Below are 20,130 nucleotides of genomic sequence, written 5' to 3' on the forward strand. Positions count from 1 at the left end.
AAGCCACCTCATTTGAAGTCCTAGTTTTCTAATAATCTTTTATTTTGTACCAATTTATAATGCATTCCCTTTACCCATTTTGTTAAAGTAATTAAAGGATCCTGGGTTTTAACATCTGCCCTCTCTTCTCCTCCCCTTCCCCACCTCATTCCTAGTTGAAAAGTATTAATCATTCTTTTCCATAAATCAAAAAGGTATAGAAACTAGATCAGAGAGGAGATAAAGTATTTAAAAGAATATAAGTTATATAATCCCTTCTAAAGAAGAAGAAGTTTTTAAAAAGAGAGTTATACCCATTTATATCTTGCCTGGGAGAGCTTTGTGTTTGTTCTAAAAGAGAGAGAGAGAGAGAGAGAGAGAGAGAGAGATAGGACATTACACTCGGTAGATTGATAATCTCGATAGAAATAGTAATATTATTTGAGACGAGGGTTCTATATAGCTATTTTAATAGCTGATAAGCATTAAAGAACAAAAAAAAAAAGAAAAGAACAAGAAAAATCCTATATAACGGGCAAGGAAAGACAAAAAAAAATAAATTAAAAATAGCCATAAAGGTCATCTCTCTCTTTGACATGTATAGTGGGCGGGAAGTTGTTCATAGCTTCCGATTTGATTTTGAAGAGGCTATAGACAAGCTTGCAGGTAGAGACCTGCTTTTAAGTGAAACTAATATTACTGTTCGAGGCGTTTCTCTTTTGAGCGAGTCTTCTGAGAACAACATGTCATCGTATTCATATAACAACTCAGATTCAACGGAAGATTTCAGTGAGTATAGGTCTATGGATCCTAAGAAGCCGAACAGCCGGGTATTTTATCCCTTGAATGATGAGACAGGTGCTGATATAATATCTAAGACATTGAGTGCCTTAGATGGGTCAAGTTCACGCTATCAGGATGACGAGAGCAAGGACAGCCTTCCCTCGATATCCAATGATTTGAACCTAGCAGCTGATAATGGTCTGGTAACGAATAGAAAGTATCTTACCTCTGGGCAATTACCATCCCAGAATTATCGAAGCCGAAGCTCATCTATGAACTCATTTTATTCTAGGCGAGATAGTTTCTTAGAACAGAAACGTCAGAGCAAAACTGAGATGTATAGGGATGCTGAAAGAGAGAGGATACTTGCTAAGAAGCAAACACCAGAACCTAACGATGTTTCGAAAAGTAATAGTATAGGAAGAACTACCCGGATTTCTTCATTATCATTCTCACCAAATAAAATAAGCGGTGCGCTTATGTCACAACATAGCACTCTTAGCCCACGGCCAAAATTAGTACCCGTGACTAATCTTAACAACTCTCCGAAGAAATCTAATGGAATGAATGGGATGAAAGGGATGTTTGCCTCATTGGTACAGTCCGTTAGAGGAAGTAGTAATAATATAAAATCACATAAAAGGAGTAACTCTTCTGTTAAAAGCATTTCGAGCCCTTATAACCCTAAACATGTACACCACGTTGGATTTGACAACGAGACTGGAGAATTCGTAGGACTCCCAGAGAGTTGGCAAAAATTGTTAGTCTCTAACGGTATCTCTAAAAAAGAGCAAGAAAATAATATGGAAGCGATAATAGATGTTGTCCAATTTTATCAGGATGTCTCTGAAACAAGTCCTGGCGGTAAAGTCCTTGAGACTTTTTCGATAAAAGATAAACATAGATCTTTTAACACAACAGATTTCAGTCAATCTAGTAGCGTCTACGGTACCGATGATAAACTGGAGTCTTTAACTCCTAAAACACCAAAGACAACTAGGAATTCGACTAACGACCCATTTACACCAAAGAGGAATGCACCACTGCCTCCAGATGGAAAGTATATACCTAGTAGACCGGCACCAAAGCCACCTTCAACAGCACCTCCTTACACACCGGTTTCCCCTTCCACACCTAAAATATCTAAGGCTGATGTCTTTAGGAATAAATCTCTTAACGAAATGAAGGACCAACCTCTGCCAGCTCTACCAAAAGAGGCTACCAACACTTCTGATCATCAGGATATTAATAATTCCCTTGTTATTCCTGAAAGAAATATACTGAGGCAGGGTTCTAAAACTTCAAAAAATAGTATTATCAAGCGTTCAGACAGTTCAAAGAGAAAAGAGAAAGAAAGACGGAAACAACTTGTTCTTGAGAAGCTGTCAGAAATATGCACACCTGGTGACCCAAGCACAAAATATGAGTCGTTCACTAAGATTGGTCAAGGTGCTTCTGGTGGCGTTTACCTTTCACATTCAAAATTAGATGCTAGTGAAGCTGTAGCTATTAAGCAGATGGACTTAGACAAACAGCCAAAGAAAGAACTGATTATCAACGAAATTTTAGTCATGCGTGGAAGTAAACATAAAAATATTGTCAATTATATAGATTCTTACATGCAAAATCTAGAACTGTGGGTTGTGATGGAATATATGGAAGGTGGATGCCTTACTGATGTCGTAACTTACTGTGTTTTAACAGAAGGTCAGATTGGTGCTGTCTGTAGGGAAGTTTTAGGTGGTTTACAGTTCCTGCACTCAAAAGGTGTTTTACATAGGGATATCAAATCTGATAATATACTATTATCGATGAATGGTGATATTAAACTAACAGATTTTGGATTCTGCGCACAAATTAATGAATCAAATATAAAAAGAACTACAATGGTTGGGACACCATACTGGATGGCTCCTGAGATTGTATCTAGAAAGGAATATGGACCTAAGGTAGATATCTGGTCTCTTGGAATTATGATTATTGAAATGATAGAAGGCGAACCGCCATATTTAAATGAAACTCCTTTGAGGGCTCTATATCTAATAGCAACCAATGGTCGCCCTGAAATTAAAGAGCCTGAAAAGATAAGTCCTGAATTCCAAGCATTTATCGATATGTGCTTAACTGTGGATGTTGACGAAAGAGCAGATGCGGATACCTTGCTAACTGATTATTTTATAACAGAAATAGCGGAAGATACCTCGAGTCTGGCTCCATTAGTTAAATTTTCTAGAATGAAAAAAGCAGTTGAAAAGACAGCTGAACCGGATTCAGAATCAGAAGATGATGGAAATTTTAATGACGACTTCTAATGACTTACGATTTTGCTCTCATATAGTTGAAAATACTATGTATTCTTACGTTTTGTTTTCTATTTTTTTTTTTTTTTTTTTTTTTTTTTTTTTTTTTTGTGTAATGTCATTATTTGTACCAATAAGAAAACTCTGATGTTATATTGTATTTAATTATATTACACACCATGACAGTGAGAAAGCTGTAATATATTGATAATCCTTAAAAAGCTGATTATTATATAAATTTTTAAGTTTAAGTTTTACGAATATGAAGAAATGTTGTAAACCTTATAGATACGAATCATTAATCTTAAATATCTTCTTCAGGAATGATTACTTGTACGAAGAACATTTTTACGTCATTCATACCTCTATTTTTAAATGCATATTCATTATAAGCGGGTATCTGAAAACTAGATCCCTCTGTGCTGATGAATTTTTTCCCTCCAAGTGATACTTCTACCACTCCTTGAATAACATAAAATGTTACGTAAGCTTGATTAACATCACTAGCCTTTTTAACACCATTAACAGGTAACTTGAGCATCCCGCTTGCAAAGTGCTTTTTATGATTATCAAACAATACATCAAGCTGGAAATTTTCCTCATCTGTTGCTCTTTTCTGATTCAGCTGCGATATGTTAGGAGCAATCGCTATCAGTTCTGATTGGGGCATATCAAATGCATCCTTGACAGTAGCCTCCAGCATACCGTGCTTAAGCCATTCACCTTCAGGGTTTTCACCTTCCTCTATATCTTTTAGGATTTGGAAGTTTGGATTTTGATTTCTGGGTTTCTTCGGACGACCTCTTGGTTTACCATTCGGTATATAATTGTAAGGCCTCGTTCGTACCACAGGGGTTTTTTTCTGGCGCTTATAACTTCTCTCTAATCCATTTTCATCATCTTCCTCATCTTCTGACGCGCTGTGATTATAGGTGATAATCTTATCAATATCCAACACAGGTTCATGAGGCCTTCTTTTATATTGAACTTTTTCGTTTCTCCAATATTCAAGTGGAGGGATCTTGACTCTTTTGGATCTTCTTACACCTTCCACAATTTCATAGGGTTTCGAAATAGTTTCTTTGGGATTTCGCAGTTCTTGTTCCTCGTTAATACGGTTGTATATATTTTCACTGGACTCGTTAGCTAAATATTCATCATCATTGCTCGATAGAGGTGAATCAATGTGATTCAGGACCGTTTCGTTTACATTATCATCAATATCATCATCATCATTGTCGCTGGTGCTACCGTTAGATGCACTTTCCAAGTAATCATCATCTTCTTCCGATTCTAACATAAAACCATCTTCTAATTCATCTTCTAAGAGTGCATTATCTGATGTATTAAGTGTTGTATTGGCTCTGCTCGTATCTCCATCGTCATCAATCAGGTCAGGAACATCGTTATATGTACCTCTCCCATCTCTATCAGGTGTAAGCTCTATCTCCCCAATGTCCCCTTTATCATCACCCATATCATAGTTGCTACGATATCTTGGTTTGGGCAACTTCGCCAACTCTTCCTCATCAATATCATTTGTTATTTTTACAGGTGTCGCTGGCAGTTCATCCTCTTCATATCCAACTTCGACTGGCGCTTGATAATCCTGTTGATAACTATCCTGTCTATTCAATACAGGTTGTATTATATTACCTGAATTTGGTACACGGAAACTATCACGGTTACGCTTGGTCAATGGGCTCGGAAGAATCCTATCTTCGATTACTGTTTCCGGCATGAGAGATGATTTCCTGCTCTTTCTACGAGTTAAAAAGCTAGTATCTTCGTCTTTGAAGAACTCATCAATATTTTCCATACTATATTCATCTTTCTGAATATTCTTCTTCACATCAAGCCCCGTCTTTCTAGACCGAAGCCCAAGGTTCATGTAATCCATCACCTATATAAATAGCCTTTTCTTTCTTTAACCGTCCTAACTCCCTTGTAATTCCTGGTATCAACAGAATATACTTCTAGTTATAGCCTAGAAGACTATGAACTTACTGGCCAACACTTCAAAACAGAGATGGTACATTAGCTAAGAATATTAAATCATCACTGATTTTATAGTTTCGTTGTTATTGCGTACAAAATCGCGAATTTCTTCAAAAATTTAGCGAATTGCGCAAAATTCGTGTTTACGTCACGTGAACAAAGTAAACATAATAGTATAGTAAATGCTATTTATTAGCTTAAGCTAAACAATACATATCAATATTTGAGCATTGAAATGTGATGTTTATGCTGTAGCCATTTTACGTCCAGTGACAATGAAATAGGATGGATATTCGTCAAATACGTACTTATTTTCTTGGAGGTAGTTCAATATAGTGGCCCGGACTTTAGAGTAACCACCACTGCTGTGAATACCTCTCCCGGTGATGAGGTTCACAGGATGCATGAATGTAGTTTTCGAGATGGTCATCTTGCCCTTATTTAATTCTCTTTCTTGTAGTTCCTCTCTCCACCATTTAGTTAGGCATATGTCTGTTATTTTGCGAGCTTCCTGTGGGAAGAATCCGTGGAAATCGAGTTTATAGGAGACGAAGAATTGCGATATCATCTCTTCTGCCTTCTTGAAATTCTCTTTGCCTTGAATCATATGAGGTCTAAGAACAGTTGTCGGTGTTTGGCTTTTATTGGAACCGTTAGAGCTTGACCTACTCGTTGTTCTAAGTTGAAACTTTTCCTGGATATTTATTACTGGTTTATCAAGCTTGGCAATAAAGGTTAATTTGGCAGCTTTAACTTCACTGAGATATTGTATCAGCCTTGCTAGTTTTCTCTTATCGCCGTAGTAGTTATTTGCTTTCTTAATAAACTCTGGATTCATGGCATTGAGCATCGTGTTATTCTCTATAGTTGAGTCGATCAATATTTCCTCCTCAGCGGTTAAAGTATCCTCCAAATCGTTAGTATCAGCAACTCTATCTTCTTCAAGAGACAGATGCTCGAATGTATTTTCCTTTTGCAGTTCTGGTCTTTTCTTGATATGTGCTAAACCATGGTGCCCTTGTACTCTACCACCAACTCTTCTTGGTTGCTGTTTATTCGTCTGTATTCCGGAATTTACCTTGGGTTCTACTGGTCTTTTAAAATCAGAATCTTTAATGATAGTAATAATAGCCAGTGGTGCGCTGAAGAGGTTGCCTATGTAGTACTTGTTTGCATCCTCTCGAGTTACATTTGTGAACCTCATTATTATATCAACGTTTTCTTTAGTTTTATCCCATTGAGACGAACCTGAGGACCGATCTGATCCATTCAGAGTGGATTTATCCTCTTCCAAACTATGTTTTATAGCTTCATAACTCAAAAGATCTAATACGACATCATTAGCATCGAACTGTTCACCTTTTTGTTCTTTCTGTTGTAAATATAACCTTTCTATCTCATCCCGTGATATCTGAGGAAACAGCTCAAACAAGTCTTGTAAAACATCGTTAGTCCCTATTTCTGGGTCATCAGTGGACTCTACGTCCTTACTGCTGAGCAGCATGGAACATGCAAGGCTGACATCATTATTTGTATCTATTAGGGCTCTGCTTAATACATCCACACATTCCTCTGGGAACATGTCCGCCAGGATCACCAGAGCAGCGTCATCGACCATTACTATTTATAAGTTGTTCTTATCCATTATCAAAAAAGGATCAAAATTCTAAAATTCATTAAAATTGAATAGCTCATCGCAATAATTTCTTTTGAGAGAGACTTTTTTCAATTTTTCTCAATTTTAAGCTATAATAAGCCGCATTCGATTTACACTTCACTACAACTTAATTAAGCATATTACCTATATTGATTAACAGTAAAATTTAGACCTTTAAAGCTATATATTAACTACTTTCTTATATTTCTTACGAGATTATAATGCATGAAGCTATAAAAAAAACAACAACGATAAATCATTTATTACCATATCGTTCTGAAATTAATAAAGCCTTTGAACAACAAAAAACTTATAGCCTTCAGCTTTTGTCCACACAACGCCCGATTCTTAATATTTACAATCCCAACTTAAACGTTTTATTGGTACTATTCTTTATCCGTGTATTTGAAAACAACGTTTGATCAAATATTATACGTTGATATGGGAGTTATGAGCGTCTTAATATTGTAGTATATATTATATTATTACTACTGTTTGTTGCTGTCGTTTCTGTTTATTGTATTTCACCTTTTTTGTCTCTCTTTTTCTTTTTCTTTTTTATTTTCTTTGGCAGTCATCTATTGTTTTCTATGGATTGTTGAACCATATTATCAATCCTTATCTTTGAGTATGCGGGACCTGAAGGGTGGCATTGCTCTAGCCCTACAAGTTTCTCCATGACTTCATTAACGTCGAATTCTTCAGTCTCCGACAGCTGGCTGAGATATTCCCATGTCTCAGGCACGGTCAGTAATGTGTCATCAGGGAACTCATCCTGGTACTGGAGGAAACGTCCAGCGGCGGAGTACACCGGCTTCCTCTCGATCGCCTGTTCAGATACGTTATCGCGTTGGTTTACTGCCTGTTCAAAACACTCATTAGTCGAAGGGAATATATAAGTTGTGTCGATGCCCTCCATAGTGGGCAAGCTCTGCGAGCTGGGGCTCCCACCCGTCGCAACCGCCGACCCGCCTGCCGTAGGGCCAAACCTCTCCTTCTGCAACAGCTTCCTATTCTCTGCATTAATCTCCATATTCCACTTCCTCAGTTTCTCCAGCTCCTTCAAAAGCTGGTCTCTATCGATCTCTGACTCCCGCACTTTCCTCTGCAACTCCTTAAACTTGGCCTCCTTCCTCTCACGGAACGCCCGCTGCGCAGCACGGTTCTGCGCCTTCTTCTTATCCTCACTCATCTCCCCAGAAACAGAGTTCTCCTTCTTCCCAGTGCTCGCACTGGCACTCGTAGTCCGCCGCCTCCCGTCCTGAGACTCCAACCGAGGACTCAACTCACTCTTAATACCAAACTCCGGCGGCGTCCGCAGACTCTGTAAGTTATTGTGCAGCTCAATATTCCCGGGCGTCAACGACTGCAGCGTGCTCGAGTTCGTATTCATATTCGTATTCATGTTCATGTTCATATTCATGTTCGCATTCCCCATCTCCATCATATTCACATCCATCATGTTCACATTCATATTAGCATTATTAGTATCTCCTAGCGGAGTAAACGGAGAATACTCCATCCCAGATACCTCATCATACTTGTTCTCCTTATACTCCTCCGCCAACGGGCCCTGCATCAACCCCAATATATCAAAATCGTTATTCATCGTCTCAGTATTACCGTCTTCGCCTATAAAGTCGTCTTCGCCTTATAAAGTCGTCTCCCTACCCTAGTCTCAAAATGCTTACATCCCATATGACAAATCCCTTTTTAACTTGATCGATATTGGGTTTTTTCTTTAAAAAAAAAAAATATTTTCCGTTTCTGCCATCTTCAATTTTTTTTGAATTTTTTGTGAATTTTTTTTTTGTTAGAAGGAAAACTTCTTCTACGTCCGTTTCTAGGGCTATACCTTTTCAAGTAACAAAAAAAAACGGGGTTTTAATTTAAACTTATTGTACGGGCATTTCTTAGCCGCAAAAAAATACCAAAGAAAAAAAGAAATTAAAAAAAATATTTAATTTCAATATGCTTAGAAATAGCCGTAGCTCTAACTCTTCTTCTTTTTAATACGGCAAAAAAAAATAATCGGAGATAAATTATATGTACGTTCGTACTAGTCACATGCTTTAGTATATAATGATGCTCACGACTTGTATGTAGTGATACGCACGTGCTATTAGTAGGTGGTGATATTAGTCACGTGAGTAAGGTACCTTACTCACGTGACTAATATCTTATATATACATATGTATATATATATATATGACTCTCTCTGGGTGTCTTCTAACTACCCATCCCCAGGGTGTCGGTGATCTCGTGCTCTAGTTTTGCGTGGTCTAAGGGGTTAGGTGCACTCTCATATACGGTCATCAAGGGAACAGCGTTGTCGGGCCGCAGCTTGCCCGTGGCCTCACCGCGCACCTCGAGGTAGAACAGCTGTGTGAGGTCGTCCTCGTCGTCCCAGTTGTCCTGGATAAACAACGTCAACGTCTCACAGCCCGTGAACTGGTTCCTGGGGAGATGGTACTCTACGAAATTGTCCTCTTCTGATGTATCGTTTCCATTTGTATTCACTCCGACATTGTTGGGATGTTCTGCCTGAAAGCCTATCTTGGTCTCTGAACCCAATGTGTCAAAATCCAGGTTCTTCTTGAAGTTGTTGAATATCTTAATGGTGCGCGGAGTGGTATAACCCCTGTGTGTATTGTTAGTTCGAAGGATCACCGAGTATAGCTTGCATGTGTTCAAAAATGGGATCTGTACTATTAACTGACAATCGGCATCACTCTCTAAATACCGCCTTATGACAAACTTCTCTTCTTGCGTCTTTAGAAAACTTTCGGATATTGAATCCGTACCCTTGGGAACGGCATTTAGACATTTGACCTTTGATGTGTCTATCTGATCGTAAAGACTTTGCCCTGCAGTTGTTGGAATTGGCGCATCATGATGGTGGTGATCATGGTGTTCATCCTCACAATGGTGACTCATGTTCTAGTTATTCTCTTGGTCTTGGTCTATCTCAATTCATAGCAATTTCATTCTTTTGAATACGATTCCCACATTATTGATACTTATAAACCATCTCTGTCACACACCCAGGGTATAAAAATTAAGGTATCGTGCTAGTGGACAAAATAAAATATAGTCGCATTGAATCAACTTAAAATATTTATCTGTATTAGTATTAGTATTAGTATTAGTATTAGTATTAGAGTTATTGTATAATATTATATATGAGAAATTCTTTATTTGTTAAATAGGAAACAATGCAGTCGAATTTAAGGCCAAACAAAGAGAGGAAATTCATATTATATTTGAGATTCGAAAGAAGTAGAAGAGACAAATTGCGGCTTAACGATTGGGCCCACTCCCTATTAAGAGTATGCTGTCATCTTATAACTCGAGATCTTCAGGCATGAATGAAAAACCACGGAATTCCTCTTGTTGAGCCGTGGTCAAAACCGAAGGCAAGGGGGTCAAGGAAGGAGGAGCCGATGTGAATTCTTGTTCAAAATAGGAAGTATCCTCTGGTGACTTGATCTCAGGAATATAAGGTGGTTTGACACGTAAGTTCAACATATCATCGAAGTTAATGTTACGGAAGAATGGTTCCTCCATGATCTCAAGAGCATCGCGTTGTCCAGCACCTAGACGCTTTTCTGGATCCTTCGTTAACAAACCTTGGAATATTTGTACAATGTCTCCAGCCATATCAATTGGATACAATGGCTCATCGGTTAAAATGGCATTGAAAACCTCATCTTCATCATCACCTGAAAATGGAGACTGACATAACAACATTTGGTAAAGTAGGACACCAAATGCCCACCAGTCAACTGCTTTTGTATATTCTTGTTCTCTTAGTAATTCAGGGGCCATGAATTCAGGAGTACCACAAAATGTAGAAGTTTTATTACCGTACCACATCCCATCCTTACATAGACCATAATCAGCGATCTTAATGTGACCTTCAGGCGTCAACAGAATATTTTCTAGCTTCAAATCACGATAAATAACACCGTTATCGTGGAAGTACTTCAATGCAAGCAATACTTCAGCTGCATAGAATTTTGCTCTCCTTACAGATAGTCTCTGGTTCTGAACGTGCCACATCAAATCACCACCGCCAATAAATTCCATGGCAAAATATATACGATTCTCAGTTTGGAAGGAACAATATAGATTTGTTAAGAATGGATGCTTGGTCTTTGTGGCAAGTAAAAATACCTTCTTTTCAGCTCTGGCACTTTCGATGTCGTGATTTTGAATAATGTTGTCCTTTTTCAACACTTTAATAGCACACAATCTTCCAGTATTCTTGGATTTCGATAAGATGACTTTACCAAAGTTACCCTTACCTAAAACCTTCAATAAAATAAAGTTATCTAGAGAAACCTTTGGACGCCTAGAAGCTTTCTTCTTATGCTTACCAGTAGAACGCTTTTGAGGAGAAGTATTATTGCTCACCGTCTCCACAAGCTCAGTAGCATCTTCTGTCAATTGGATAGTGATATCATTTTGTTGTTGTTCAAATGTGGCACGGTTCATATCTCTGAATGGATTGTTATGTGAACCAGCGATATCACCTTCTTCATATTTAGGTTCTAAGTCATGAACAGGTTCCTGCTTAGTGTATAACTCTGTCTGAACTTCTTCCAATCTATCATATTCGTTGAATGCTCTCTGTTCCTCTTGAAGTTCTCTTTCCATTCTCTCACGATGCTGTTTCCACAAAGCTAATTCGTTTTCATTTGCTTGTTCTTGAGCATCCCAGTCATTCTGTTGGTAAGCTTCTGACATGTTAGTGTTATAGTCGACCATATCGCCATTATTTCCAGAAGTGAACTGCAAGTAAGCGTCATTTTCGTTTATTAAAGTATTCAATTTATCTTGGTTTTCAACACGATGCTGGTTAGCTTTATCAAGGTATTGGTTTGCTGCATATGGATGTTTTCTTGGAGATGGAATGGATGGTATCGAAGTATTCATTGACTTGCTAGGAGAAGTATTGGTAGCTACTTGTGTTGCATCAGATGGAATCGTATTGGTTGCAGTTAAACGAGCTTGATTATGATTAATTGGTGGTTTTCTGACTTTTTTCTTTTCTTGCGAACGCTTAGTATCCTCGATAGTTTTTAGTATTTTATTGGCCATTTCCATTGACATACCACAGAAGTCCGGAACCAGATGGGCACATTGTGTGTGACACATTATGTTACATTCAGTACATTTACGAACTTTTTGTTTACCCCATGGTAAAATGTAACCACAGTGACAACACCATTTTGTACCTCTATTAGATACAGGCTCAAATCTATGAGGTATGTGATGGTTTAACTTGGCCTCAGTAGGATCAGTATCTGTGCTTGTCTTCGAGATACACTTAGTAACAACATTGCCATAACACTTCTTGTGACATAAGAACTTACAGTCCTGGCATTGGAAACCACTATATCTTAAGAAATCACCACAGTAGGCACAGCACATGATGTTGTAGAAAGACTTTTGCACAAAGTGATGGCCATGTTGTTCATATACTTCTTCCTTCCTGTTAATAATGGCACCATGTCTATGTAAACCTCCAACCAAATTCTTTCTTTGTAGTTGGGATGTTTTATGGAAGCCGAGGGTTAATAAAATCTGACCAGCAGGTTCTAACACAAACCAAGTGTTAGTGGTAATCTGTGCTTGAGAAGTTCCAGCAGCTAATTCCGGATTACTATCATTTAATGAAACATTCCTTGATTCGCTAGCATATGTCCTATTTGCAACACTTTGGCTGTTGTTATTAGATTTAGCTTGTACTCCTGCTGCACTAACCCAGCCTTGTCCATTAGTCTGCCCAACTTTTTTCTTACGAATTTCTTCAGCAATGTCAGAGAGCAATAACCACATGACTGCGACTGGCGTTACAGTTTCATTGACTCTATCATATATGGTAATTTCAATTTCATTACCTTTATCAACTTGAACTGAAAATTCTTCGTTCCAACGGTCGTTTCTTGAAGGTTTTGTTCTTGCTCTGACAGCGTCATCAATCTTCACCGTTATAAAGGTTTCAGGATTTCTAGCAAAGACTGGTGATTGGATATGATCAACATCTCTGATAGCTGTCACACCTATGTTTAACATACCTGTTAGCTGTTTTTCTCTTAGTTTTGGTTGCAGGATGTTTAGAGTGTCATCGTTGTCATGTTTATAATACTGATCTAAATCAACATTGATTGCCTGGTATTTCTTTAATGCCTTCTTCAGCAATAAGATTCTATTCTTGGATTCTAGAGCACCACCTTCAGCAGCGGAACTACTTCTTTCATCACCATCAATTTGGTATAACTTTGTCAGTTTGTTGTTTGCCTCTTGGTATTGTCTTTCAACTTGCAATTTGAACTCCAGTTGTTGTAACATATACTGGATTTTTTGAGCTAGAGAAGGACAATCATATTTAACAAGATCAAGTCTTGAGAAAATGTGCTCTTCAGATGGCATTGTCTGTCTTGGAAGAAGACTATTGTTTTTGTTACCATTGCCTTGTTCTTCAGATACTGCTAATGTTGACTCATCGGTATTATTATTTCCAGGAGTTGGTCCCAGTTGTAGTTTTTTTAGAGTTTCTTCTAAATACTCGATATTCTGTCTCGCTTCCCGGATTTTGGTATTACATTTCTGAATCACCATAGTATTATCCGTTTGCTTTTTTAGCATGGTAGTACCTTTGATGATATTCTCTTCAACAGATATCTTTCTTCTGATTTCTTGTTCAACCTGTGAATACATTTTTTATTATTTTAAGTTTTATATTTTGATTGAGTTTTTGACCTCTATGGTTTTAGTTTTTTGTTCTTGTTGTTATAGTAGTTTTTTTCCTTCTTTAATTACTTTGATCAATATGTTGTTCGAACTCCTTTTATTGTACTTTGGATTCGTTTAAATTTAAAAATCAAAAGATCTTTTAACTCTTGTGATTGAAGTATTATTCAAATGCAAGAAAAAAAAAATAAAAAAGGGAAAGAAATTGAAACAAATTATCAAATTTATATTTATCTGAAACTTTCTTTTTTCTTTTTTTCTTTTTATCTTCACAACTAGTCTTCAAATTATCTTCTAATTCTTCCTATAATTTTTATTTTTTTTTATTTTTTTGATCCAAGGGTGAGTAACGTAACAAATGGACGTTATAATAATAAATACTCTGACAATACAGTCACTAAATTTAATGAGATTAAAGATGTGAAAAAAAAATTGAAAAAAAGTAGAAAAATTGGAATTAAATACAAATATGAGACTCTTTTATCTTTAACTCCCCTTTCATACAACAAAAAAAAATTAATTGTAATAGTAATAAAATAAAAAGGCACCTTGAGAATTGATTCTAAACAATTGCAAAAAATAAAAAAATAAAATAAAAAAGAAAAAGAAAAAAAGAAAATCAAAAACGGAAAACGGCCCAAGTAAGATGTGTCCACAATTGACGTGAAATTCGTCTTTTCTATCTTTAAAGCTGAAAACATGAAGTATCAGCACAACGACAAAAGAGTAGAAAAAACCTGACAATCTTTTGCAATGATACCACAGAAGACATTAATCTATCATTTATGACGAGCACAAGTAAGGAAAAAAAAGGATAATTTGATAGGTCATAATCATAATAAACGTAAAACACACGTGATCAGTCTTTCTCTTATTAATTTATCTTGTAATTCAAACTGCGATAAGTAATAAAGTAACAGTTGTACTGTAAGTATTTACAGTTCGAACAGTGTATGTTTTCTGCATATCTTTACATTCTCTTACCTTAATAGTTTCTCAAACTAATGGTGTTCTTCCCCAGTCAGTTACCAAAATATTAAAATAAAGTAAAAGGAAAATTTCACTTTATTATAGTCCTTCATGAATTTGTACTTTTGGAGAACGATTGAAACATAAATTATAATATTATATTAAATATCTTTTAGTGGTCGCTTCTCTTTCACTAAGTGTTTCTGAGAGACCAATTCAAGTACTTGAATAAGAGTAAATTTTGACTTGTAGTCTCACATATGCCATACGTGATAAGTATCTAGTTTATCATTAATATATTCAACTATAAAATCCCAAAAAAAACAAAAAAAACCAGCATCTCTTGTAAATACAAAGATTTTGCTCTTAGCCGCCCATAGAATATATAGTTAAGAAAATATTAAAGCAGTATCGTTATTAGTGATTATGATTTATTCAATATTTATGATGATCAACTATTGTACAACATCAACCTAGAACGTAATATTCGTTAAAATATATCCTTGCTATGTCCCTCAAGTAATAATAACCAAAAGAATATGAAATATCTAGATATGTAAACCAGTTCTACAATATTGACTGAACAAGAAATTATATTCTATTAGATTTCGTTACGTATCATCTATTACATTGGCAAATACATCCTGGAGTTGGACATATGGTGTGTTTCTCGAACCATTCATCAGCATGACCAGCATGCATACCATGTTTACAAGTCAAACAGAAACTAAACCATTCATTCAGCTTTAGCTTCCGCTTAAACACATTTGTTTCACCATTGCTAAACGTCCTACTATCGTTTGTCAAACTCAATTTCAATTCAGAATCTTGTTCCAAGTCAGGGGACTTTTCTGATTCATTGAATTCTTCTTCTTCCTCGGTGCGCAGACCATTTATTATAAAGGGTAAATTCGATGTGCCCAACGGCATTAGGCAGATAGCACAGCGAGGAAATGGCGCACCACAGTGGGGGCAAGAATAACTATGATGAACTTTATTTTCTTGTTCAGCAGTTTTTCTCTTCATCTTGTTCATGAGACTTTTACGTGGGTCAGAATCCTCATTGGGTTTGTTTATATTCTTCTTACAATTCAGACATTGGATATAAAGTTGACGAGGAGTTATCTCCGATGTTATGTCACCGTTACTAGTCCTTGACAGCTTTGCTCTCAATACGTCAAATTTAGCACGCATATTAAACATCATCCATGAATTCAACATGGTTCTGTAGGTTTCAATCCATTCATCAACTCTTTGATCCTTAAAGTAACGTGGACAACCATAGATTGAGATAAGAGCCGCACTCTGGATGTCACTTGTCTTACTAACATATGATTGTAATAGATCAATACCGCTAGGTGTTATACCAGTCAAAATCAATCCTTCCAGTTCACCATTGGAAATCACCGTATCCGAGGTCCTCTCCAAGAATCTAGTCAGATCTGCATCATTCAAAAACCTAAGGGCAACACCTAATCTCTCTCTTAAAGAAATAGCTGGCTCATATAGAACATCCCACCATTCATTATCTGCTATATAAGAAAAGATAACCCTTAAATATGGATCATCTAAGTCATTTGACATTTTCCGGCATTGTTGTCTCCAGGCATTATTCCCTGGTTGGTCTTTGTATGCCATATAACCAGAAATAGCAGTGGCGATCAATCTTAAACGTTCCTTTTTAGATGAGCCTAAAATTTCTATAGCCTTTGGAATATCTCCAAAGAACATTGCCCATGCAGCTGCCTTTTCATGATTACCGTTCTTTATGATAATGTTGTATTTACTTTCGTAATCAGATGGAGAGAGATCCCAACCAGAAATGATTAGACATAGTCTTCTCTGGATAAATTTAGGAGAATCAGAAAACTTTGCAATAGAACCATGATAACTATTAGCATCTTTACTTTTTCTCCGCATTGTGATGATTTTTTCCATCTCTCGTATCAGTTGTTTTTCTGTCAAAATTACATCCTCTCTATGTCTATTTTGATTTGCTATTCCACTCATACCATTCCAGATACCAATAATACCCTCATAACCAAGGTCTAGATCACCAGAAACCATTGTCCCGTCATCAGCAGAAGCTTTAGCAATGGCTATCCATCGCCAAGTATTTCTGATATATGAATAATTTTGTAAAGCTTTTGATCCATCAATAATCTCCACAGTAGACATCGGCTCTAAGCCGTATCCTAATGAGGCTCTTTTTCTCATGATTACACTGATATCTTCTTGTAGTAATTTTTCTGCTTTCCAATACAACTTCTCGCCTTCTCCTTCATGAAGGGAATGTTTTGCATTATCCAGCTCTTCGGTATGACTAGTATTGACACTATAACCATCTGCATCTTCATATCCACCATCGCTATGTGATTCTGAGTTATTATAATCATCTCTCAAGTCTAAATCTTCAAAGGATATATTTGCATGAGTGGTCCCCAGATTTTCTAATTTTGACTTAGGTTTTTCTTGCGATATTGTTATTTCATCAAAATCAGGGCTATCAGAATTTGACAGCAGTAGCGAGTTTTTGTTACTAAAACTAGAATTTGTGTAAGTTTGTTCAATGGACATGCGGTAAACAGTGCCTGATTGTCTCATACATAACAAGCTTGTCATATTGTCACTTCTAGATATGTAATCAAAAGTTGCAACCCTATCGTATGGTGTTTCTACGTCGTGTACCGTTGAAACAAATAAATTTTCATAATCTCCAAAACTACTGTCCTCTTCTAAATAGGACCCAAGTCTCCATATTTTAACGGTGTCTCCTCTGTATAGTGTGGCAAACTCCTTATTACGGATAGGTGACCAACGGAAGCAAGAGTTCATATATTTCCGTGAAGCAGACCCAGCTCCTACCAATTTTTCAAATGTCAAAAGTGGAGTGGTCAGCGTCAAGTTCCCGTTTGAGACATTGCTCTCCAATTTTCTTCTATCCCAGATGGCTAACGTTCCATCATCTCCGTAGGTGCTAAATTGCCAATCGTTGAACGGATTTAATTTGATATCATACGTCAACCTCGTTGGATGCTGATAAATTGAATTAGGGGAGCGCACATCAATTTCTTTCAGAAATTTGGTGCTGGATGTCAAGATATTGGTATCATTTAGAAACTTCAAAGAGACTATACTTTCATTTGTACAATATGCGAATGTTGGGTTAATGATTTCAGATTCTGTACTCTGGTAATTCATATCCCAAATCTGCAGCGACGGATCATGCCTGTGTCTATCCAAACCAATTGCGATCAAACCATTATTATTGATACCAACAGCATTTATAGATCTCTGCTGCTTAGCTCTAGCATTGATGTTAAATAAATCCTCACTACTATCATCAGAAGAAATGATATTGAACAAGCGCATAAAACCATCCTTCTCACCAACAGCAACCACACCCAGCTCAGACTCAGAATAGTCAAGACATGTAATACTACCAAAATCTTTAATTGTCCTCATCTTCATAATAGAATCATCTCCCTCAATATTTGGATCCACTTTATAATGTGTTACCTCATCTCTCGTCGGATTCACAGATAAGTAATCCAATAGCTGATCATAAGACCAGTGGAAAACCTTTTTGATAAGAGCCATTACAGGACGATATATAGATGCGCACCTCTTCAACCTGCATCACAAATAGATTCAATGGACTAACTTAATTCCATTAGTCCATCTCATTGCAAATAAATATCATGGTCCTCCAAAGCAGAAAACTAAGTGAGCCCGCGAAACCCAAATCTCAACGTATATACAAGTCACGTGACCCTAAAATTTTTATTTTACAGTTAGAAGGTGGTAGTTTACAGAAGTTAATATTGTACTTATAATCATAGTTTTTCTATTTGATTCCTCTTGATATTTGATTGCTTTTCTTTTTTTTTTAATGAAATTATTTACTTTTATATTTACTTGTTTTCGATAATTCTTACAACAACTGCCCTATTTATACTAGGAATTCTCTTTATAAACGGTTTTAATGGTACTAACTTTTTGCCTTAAAATTTATTTCTATCGGTGTATATTTTCTAGTTCATTATTATTTTTTTTTTTTAATTTTTAGGATTATCTCGTATTAGTTCTACATTTTATTCGAAGTCCAGTAAGTATTCGGCAGGGTTATAACCTTTGAACATCAATTTTGCATTATCTTCAGCTTCTACTATATCACCTGAAAGAAATTCTTGCAAGTCATCATGTTGCGAGTTTTCTGGATTATTTTGAGTCATGTCAACGTGATTCATTTGGGTATTCTCATGAGGATTGAAATTTTGTGAGTCATACTGGTCATGCTTAAAATCGTTTGCTTTGAGGGTAGTCTGAGAGGACACTCTAGGAAGGTTGTTTGGTTCATTATTCATCTTGTTTCGTAAAATCGTCAATTGTTCTATCTTATCTTGTAGGGCTTCTCTTTTACGTTTCTGTACTTCTATTACGTATAACAGGTATTCCAAGTACTCTACACTCTTGTCCAGGATTGTCCCTCTATTAGATTTGATCTGGTTCCCCTCTGAGTCGTAGTTCAACAGCGAGGGAGGCACCAGCTTAGATAATTCTTTTATCTTCTGTTTGATTAACTCTCTTCTTCTGCGCTCAACGGCGTTGTGGAACTCCCTCTTACGTTTCAGCTTCTCATCTGGTGTAAGCATCGAGGTAACATTCTTCGGTACACTCCCAACAAGCACGTTCATATGAGACTGGGACACGCTCCCATCGGTAAAGGAGGGTTGTCGTGCCTGTCTTGTCATAGAACTCGGAGTCCGCAGAGATGTCGACAAAAAGTTCCCTGGTCGTATTGTGTCCCTGAAACTAGAGGGAGACATGCGGTTCACGAGAATCGAATTCTCGTCGATAGGCTGAGGCATGTGTTGACCTGAAGATGTAAAACTATGCATAGACGACACCTCTGACACATTTGAATCCAGCGACGATCCGTAAAATGAGTCAGGAAGACTCGCCAGACTCTCATTCGTAGCACCCGACATCTGAGACTGGTACTGCTGAAACAACAACCCAGCATCATTTACACCCGGCACATTCGTATCCTCATTCATATTCACATCACTATTACCACCACCCACACCATTGCTCACCCCATTCTCGCGCACATGTCCAGCGTTATTCTGATTACTTATACTCTCCTGCCTCCCATGCTCATGCCCAATAACATGCTCCTGGTCAAGCCCAGTAAACATATCATCCAAATATGATACACCGTTATTCTCATATGCAAGCTGCTCATGTCTATGAGCCGGAGTAACTTGCGGATACCCTTGGAACTCCTGCATGTCAAGTGACTCGCCAGCTCCTCGCAGAAAAACATCCGCATCGTTGAACGAGGCCTCCATGAGCTCAGCCAGCAGCTCCTGGTCCTCTGACTGCATTATTATATCGAACTAAACTTCTATTCCAGCTACTTGCCCTTCTTCCTTCTCCCTTTCTAACCCCCCGTCATCCATCAAGTCAAGTTAAAAACATTGCTTTTAAACAACTTTTTGTTATTTTTTGGTTTTCTTGCAGGTCGAAAAGGGAAATCGAGATTTTGCGAATTTATCGCAAATTTTGAAAAAGACGAGATATTTGGTGAAAGCCATTAAAACCAGTTTAAGTGGTGGTATATTACATGATCAACAATAGAGACACATACAACAACAACCGCCTTGTCAGTAGCATTCCAAA

The 20,130-nt window shown here is 37.1% G+C and overlaps 9 protein-coding genes across 9 annotated transcripts; 1 reads left to right on the forward strand and 8 right to left on the reverse strand.

Moving 5' to 3' along the window:
- Positions 1-575: 575 nt before the first annotated feature.
- On the forward strand, positions 576-3,074 carry RNJ42_03176 (STE20 family serine/threonine-protein kinase; the record flags this gene model as incomplete). Its single annotated transcript, XM_071053340.1, has 1 exon — positions 576-3,074. The coding sequence occupies one exon, from the start codon at positions 576-578 to the stop codon at positions 3,072-3,074; it is 2,499 nt and encodes an 832-aa protein (XP_070910748.1).
- A 292-nt stretch (positions 3,075-3,366) lies between these two features.
- Positions 3,367-4,962, reverse strand: MIF2 (Mif2p; the record flags this gene model as incomplete). The annotated part of the gene is made up of 1 exon (XM_071053341.1): positions 3,367-4,962. The coding sequence occupies one exon, from the start codon at positions 4,960-4,962 to the stop codon at positions 3,367-3,369; it is 1,596 nt and encodes a 531-aa protein (XP_070910749.1).
- Positions 4,963-5,304: 342 nt separating this feature from the next.
- On the reverse strand, positions 5,305-6,678 carry CUE2 (Cue2p; the record flags this gene model as incomplete). Its single annotated transcript, XM_071053342.1, has 1 exon — positions 5,305-6,678. The coding sequence occupies one exon, from the start codon at positions 6,676-6,678 to the stop codon at positions 5,305-5,307; it is 1,374 nt and encodes a 457-aa protein (XP_070910750.1).
- Positions 6,679-7,291: 613 nt separating this feature from the next.
- RNJ42_03179 (bZIP transcription factor) lies at positions 7,292-8,326 on the reverse strand (the record flags this gene model as incomplete). The annotated part of the gene is made up of 1 exon (XM_071053343.1): positions 7,292-8,326. One exon carries the CDS (start codon positions 8,324-8,326, stop codon positions 7,292-7,294), a length of 1,035 nt encoding a protein of 344 aa, XP_070910751.1.
- Positions 8,327-8,946: 620 nt separating this feature from the next.
- RNJ42_03180 (PITH domain-containing protein) lies at positions 8,947-9,654 on the reverse strand (the record flags this gene model as incomplete). Its single annotated transcript, XM_071053344.1, has 1 exon — positions 8,947-9,654. One exon carries the CDS (start codon positions 9,652-9,654, stop codon positions 8,947-8,949), a length of 708 nt encoding a protein of 235 aa, XP_070910752.1.
- Positions 9,655-10,059: 405 nt separating this feature from the next.
- PKC1 (protein kinase C) lies at positions 10,060-13,443 on the reverse strand (the record flags this gene model as incomplete). The annotated part of the gene is made up of 1 exon (XM_071053345.1): positions 10,060-13,443. The coding sequence occupies one exon, from the start codon at positions 13,441-13,443 to the stop codon at positions 10,060-10,062; it is 3,384 nt and encodes a 1,127-aa protein (XP_070910753.1).
- A 398-nt stretch (positions 13,444-13,841) lies between these two features.
- RNJ42_03182 (uncharacterized protein) lies at positions 13,842-14,177 on the reverse strand (the record flags this gene model as incomplete). The annotated part of the gene is made up of 1 exon (XM_071053346.1): positions 13,842-14,177. One exon carries the CDS (start codon positions 14,175-14,177, stop codon positions 13,842-13,844), a length of 336 nt encoding a protein of 111 aa, XP_070910754.1.
- An 886-nt stretch (positions 14,178-15,063) lies between these two features.
- On the reverse strand, positions 15,064-18,045 carry SEA4 (Sea4p; the record flags this gene model as incomplete). The annotated part of the gene is made up of 1 exon (XM_071053347.1): positions 15,064-18,045. One exon carries the CDS (start codon positions 18,043-18,045, stop codon positions 15,064-15,066), a length of 2,982 nt encoding a protein of 993 aa, XP_070910755.1.
- A 494-nt stretch (positions 18,046-18,539) lies between these two features.
- RTG3 (Rtg3p) lies at positions 18,540-19,835 on the reverse strand (the record flags this gene model as incomplete). Its single annotated transcript, XM_071053348.1, has 1 exon — positions 18,540-19,835. One exon carries the CDS (start codon positions 19,833-19,835, stop codon positions 18,540-18,542), a length of 1,296 nt encoding a protein of 431 aa, XP_070910756.1.
- Positions 19,836-20,130: the final 295 nt, after the last annotated feature.

This window comes from Nakaseomyces bracarensis (genome assembly GCF_045282275.1).
Source record: "Nakaseomyces bracarensis strain CBM3 chromosome Unknown Scaff11_0, whole genome shotgun sequence".
NCBI lineage: Eukaryota > Fungi > Ascomycota > Saccharomycetes > Saccharomycetales > Saccharomycetaceae > Nakaseomyces > Nakaseomyces bracarensis.